Source organism: Sparus aurata, chromosome 24, assembly GCF_900880675.1.
Source record: "Sparus aurata chromosome 24, fSpaAur1.1, whole genome shotgun sequence".
In the NCBI taxonomy this organism is placed as follows: domain Eukaryota; kingdom Metazoa; phylum Chordata; class Actinopteri; order Spariformes; family Sparidae; genus Sparus; species Sparus aurata.
In genome coordinates this window covers 16,044,321-16,049,248 of record NC_044210.1, presented here as the reverse complement: position 1 = coordinate 16,049,248, position 4,928 = coordinate 16,044,321, and the positions used below count along the sequence as shown (strand labels likewise).

The following is a 4,928-nucleotide window of genomic DNA, read 5'->3' as shown; positions in this document are numbered from 1 at the left end:
ATAGTTCCCACACGGGCCTCACGGACAGCGAACATGGGCTAGTTTTTTTCTTTCCTTGCTCAGACCGATTGATTAGGAGTTAAGGTTAACAATGTCACGCCCAAACTACAGCTCGGCGCGTCCAAGAATTCACATGAGGGAAGCTGTGATTCGGTGACGCTAAAACAGAGAGATGAGGTGCGATTGAAACGTTCGCTGGCTCCAGCAGAAACTGTGTTTAAACCCCGGAAATCTCACAGAAACTAAATGTGTTCACAGCGTTTACGAGCAATCCATGATGAGATTTTCATCAGCGATTGACGAGAAAAGCAGTGATAAACACATCATTTAAACACAGACATTAAACTTCAAGTAATGCTGCTGCGGTGTAGCTGACGATGACCTTTGACCTCCACACATATTTTTCTTCCATCATGTTTTAGATTATGTGTGATTAAAAAAGGTTAAATATGCAAGAATTGTAGAAGGAATTAATGTAAGCATTCAAATATGGCACCACTAGCTGCACAGCTAATTGTGCTAACTAGCTAACAGCAGCTACTGTAGAATTAGCTTCTTACATCTACAGAGGGAGCAGGTCCTCTTCCAGGGAGACTGCCATGTTTCTACAGTAGCCCAGAAAGGACAAATCAAAACACAGTCTAGCTGCCAAAGTAGGAAGATCGAACGAGGCGTGCTCAGTTGGTTGATATCTGTAAACTCACCTCTTGAATGTAAGGACTGGTCACCTGTCAAATTCATACTCCAAACAAATATTGGGCAGCTGCCAACTGTAGCTCCCCTTAGCTAGCTAGCTCAGTTAGCCGTGCATCAAGCGTTCAGACTAGGAGCTTGAAGACAAAAAAAAAAAAGGTGAGACTATTTCAGATTTTTATCTCTGCATTTTATTTTCAAAATTAAATATACAACAGTCAATGACAATGCTAACAGCTAATGTGTGGCAGGTGAAACGTTTACCATTTTAGTTGAGTGTGTTAGCATGCTCAACACAAAGTAGAACTAAGATTCACAGGAATTAAGTTATTATTTTCAAGGTAAACAACATATTTGATCACCATCATCGTTAGCGAACACGCTCAGGTCCGGCTGGCGATCCTCTTGGACCTCCTGAGCCCGGCGCCCTGAGCCTCGTCTACACCAGCTTTCTGTCCGCCGCGAGAGGAGGCAGCCTCTTCCGCTTTCACTTTACTTTGATTCTTCGGTTGTGAAGTCTGCGGGGCTCTCGCAGGCTTTCTACGCCCCCTCACAGTTTGTTCCGACTCTTGCGGATTTGATTCCGTCTCCTCGACTTTCTTCTGAGGCCCTCGAGCTGCTTTAGCCGATTTTGTCTGCTTCTCTGTCGCAGCAGCTCTGGACTTCGGTTTCGTCTTCACAGTTTCACCTGTGCCCTTGTTTGCATGATCTTCCTTCTCACTGGTCTTACCATCTGTCAGCTTACTCCTCGTTGATTTGGTTTTGTTGGTTGCCTTTTTTCTTTCCTTCCCTCGACGGCCTTTTGCAGCTTGTTCCTCTGAGGTTTCGGCTTCCACTTTGATTTCTGGTGCTTCTGGGGTGCTGATTTGCATTTCAAGAGATTTATGGACGTCCTGTGAAACCACATTTTTTTAATTTAGAGAACAGAAAATGCTTAAAGGCATGTGCACATCAGAGGGCCGGGTCAGATTCTCACCTCTTGTTGTGCAAGTTCGGATTTCAGGTCGGACAGCTGGCTCATTAAACCCTGTATCTTCACCTGAAAGCACATTAATGTAGAGAAAAATCACACAAATTCACAATGAAAATCATGCGCAAGTAGGAAACCTCTCCTACCTGTTCACTGGTGATCTGTCTCTCCAGCTTCTCTCTTTCTTTAGCATCTTTCTTCCTCCTAGGTTTGAGAGATCTATGTCAGTATTTTACCTTTATTTTCCTCTAGATATTAGTGTAGATGGACCTTTTTTTCCCTGTCAGTATTCACAAGCGACAGCGATGAAACAAAATTAACAGAGTAAACAATCCAACATCTTACTTGTTTGCCACCATCTTCTCCATCCGAGCGAGCTCAATCCTCTTGTCAGCTACGACTCTTTGGACGTCCTCTTTGGTCACCATCGCCAGGAGGGACTTGGTATCCACGTCTTCTCGCTCGGCCGATGGCGAGGTCACTTTGAGGACCACCTTCACCCAGTCGGTGAGCTCCTCGCAGGATGGAAACTGAGAGGAACAGCAGATTTTATCAGGATACTTTACACGAATGATTTGTGAATATGTGCAACGTTTTTAAGGCTGTTCCGCCGGCTAAATGTTTGAACATTCGTTTGATGATCTACAGCGGCCACGTTCTTTGTGAATTTCCACTGCGATCCAGCCGACAGTAAATGCCAGAGCAGTGATCTCGAGGGATCCATCATCTTTTATTTCACATTTTTACCGTCGACATTTTTTGGAAAAATGATGCTATTTCAAGGGCAACATATAATGCTAGTAGAAATGCCTGTAGCAGACACGGGGCTTGAACTTTGAGAGAGTTATTACGACGGTAAAAAATGGGTCAGGTGTGCACTGATATCTGCTACACAACTACAAGAAATCATCAAAAAGGAGGGAGAATAGTTGGAGAAACTTGAGTTAAAAGGTCCAGATCCCCAACTCGTCAAAACGCCGATGCTTTGGGACGGCGGCCAACCCGACCTTCGATCCCTAAGCGTCTGTATCTGATGATCTGAGACTCAACTTTCTAACCAATCGGACACTTAAGATTAAAAAAAAGAGACCCACCTTTTTAAGTTCAGCCTGTGCTTTCTCCCTGGAGGCATACACCAGCTCTGCAGCCATCATTTCCTTCTTTAACGACTTCTGCACCTCCTCCAGGTCGCTCTGATGGCGGCAACACGGACATCTTAGTGAACGACCACACAACAATCGCCCTCAAGATGTGGCTGAAGAACTTTTCTGTCATCAAGAAGCAGCAGCGAGCGAGAAAACAAACAAACCATCACCTGTAGTTTCTTTAAAAGCTTCTCTTGCTGCATCTTCTTAATGAACTCCAAGTCGCTCGGTATCAGCTGGTACCCCTTCATCCCTTTCAGCATGGAGTTCGGGTCGTCTGGTTGTGACGTGTGTTCTGACCACAATGAAAAAAGAAAGATCAACGTGAACATTCAATGCAGGATTAAAGCTAATAAAACGAGCAGACTTCACTGCACAGATCACCTTTTTTAGTTTCAGGCGTGCTGAAATCAAACGTCCTGTTTTCCGCGTCTGGATCTCTAAAACCTGCCTGTTGATAGACGATGAGAAGACAAAGGGTTTGATCTCAAGTCAATAAGATATGTGAGAAGATCAATACTCTTCACGTACCTCCATATTCTCGCAGTCGTCATCGGCGTTACAGAAATCCAGGTGTTTGGTCACGTCCATCAGAGGAGGAGTCCTCGGGAGCTGTCGACCCAGAGGGATGTAATTCCCGCTAAAACCACTTTCCCTACGGATTTCCTCAAACCTGTCCGACATGACTTGGATTTGGTTTTGCAAAAAAGCTGCACAAGAACAAACAAAGTGTAGAGAAACTTCTCCTTCCTCTTCCCTCCACACTCTCTTCTGTTCTGTTGCAAACAGGTGGAGGAGCTGTGCTGTTAAAATCACTGCATCATTGTTCTCACCTGTGGATAAAAGAGGGCTGATTGCTCCTGTTGACCAGAAGATGGCGACAGATTCTTTCAGTTTAGAAGCACAACAGAGGACAGCAGGATAACACATACAGCACCCTGAAGTTCTTCTGCTATTGTACTATAAATACATACACTTGAGGTACCAATTTCTGGCAAATACTATACTTTATTAACTTCACAAACATTTAGTTGATACCTAAAGTTACTAGTTACTTTGCAGATTACACTGTGCGTCAAAACAAAAGTAGTAAAAATGTTTTAATTACTCAATTAAAAACAAAAAAATTTAAATATATGTATAATTTTATTTTGTTGATACATTTAGAGCCAGAAAGTTACTTTCGAAACTTAAACTACATTTAATATCAGAGACTTTAAGACTACTCACTTCTCACAAGTAATATTGAACCACTGTATCTACTTTTTGTGTTATTTTGACAACATTAATTACTACCTTCAAGTATATATTCTAAAAGAAGATGCTTTAATTTAAATTAGCTCCACCTTGAAGAGCCCAAACCGCACAGTGTGGCTGTAACTGAGTATTTACTGTAATTTGTACTTCCTTAAGCTCTAAATACTTGTTGCACTGCTGCAGAAGTAATCAGATTACCTCTGTCAGAGATACAGTAATGAACAAACAACACACTGGGCCGCTAAGAGTCAATTTTATTGAAATGACAGAAGTAACAGGAGAGTAATCACAAGGTTTCACATGTGCTGACTAAGTTTCTCTGTTCTCCTGGAAAATATTCAGGTCGACTCAAGACAGACAGTCAGACAGACAGGCAGGTGTGCAGACAGACAGATGGACCCTGATACAAAATAGCCAGATAGCACAAACCTGTCTATCTTTAACCTGAGCCGGTGGTGTCACACTGCCAGGGCCCACATGTTCGTGGAGCTCCAGGAACTCTAGAGGAGAGTGCTGAGTCGTAAATACCTCTGTTTTTAAACTGCCCGCTCCCATAATGCAAAGGGAGGGAGGACGGAGGACGGAGAAGGGGTCACGGGGGTATCTGCGTGATAAATCGGGGCTTTATGACACTGTCTTGGCGTCGCCGAGTGGAAAAAAAACACTTGCATGGTTTTACATTGCAGCTAACAAATCATTCCTCAATAAAAATCAAATTTAAAAAGTCGTTTTCTCATCTTCCTCATGCCGACAATTCCTCTCCGGTGTAAGTGTCTCTTTCCGCCGTGTACCGTATCTGTTTTTACACTCTGAGGAAATGTTAAGCAGGTGGTGTGGCTGTCAATGTACAATAAAAATGTCCT

General features: G+C 43.2%; 1 protein-coding gene across 1 annotated transcript; it reads right to left on the bottom strand.

Moving 5' to 3' along the window:
• Positions 1-861: 861 nt before the first annotated feature.
• On the bottom strand, positions 862-3,618 carry LOC115576838 (peptidoglycan DL-endopeptidase CwlO-like). Its single transcript, XM_030409418.1, has 8 exons — positions 3,340-3,618; positions 3,193-3,259; positions 2,979-3,103; positions 2,758-2,856; positions 2,009-2,193; positions 1,810-1,867; positions 1,670-1,732; positions 862-1,586 (listed from the first exon to the last, which is right to left on the bottom strand). The coding sequence occupies exons 1-8, from the start codon at positions 3,490-3,492 to the stop codon at positions 1,077-1,079; spliced, it is 1,260 nt and encodes a 419-aa protein (XP_030265278.1). The 5' UTR covers positions 3,493-3,618; the 3' UTR covers positions 862-1,076.
• Between the last annotated feature and the right edge of the window lie 1,310 nt (positions 3,619-4,928).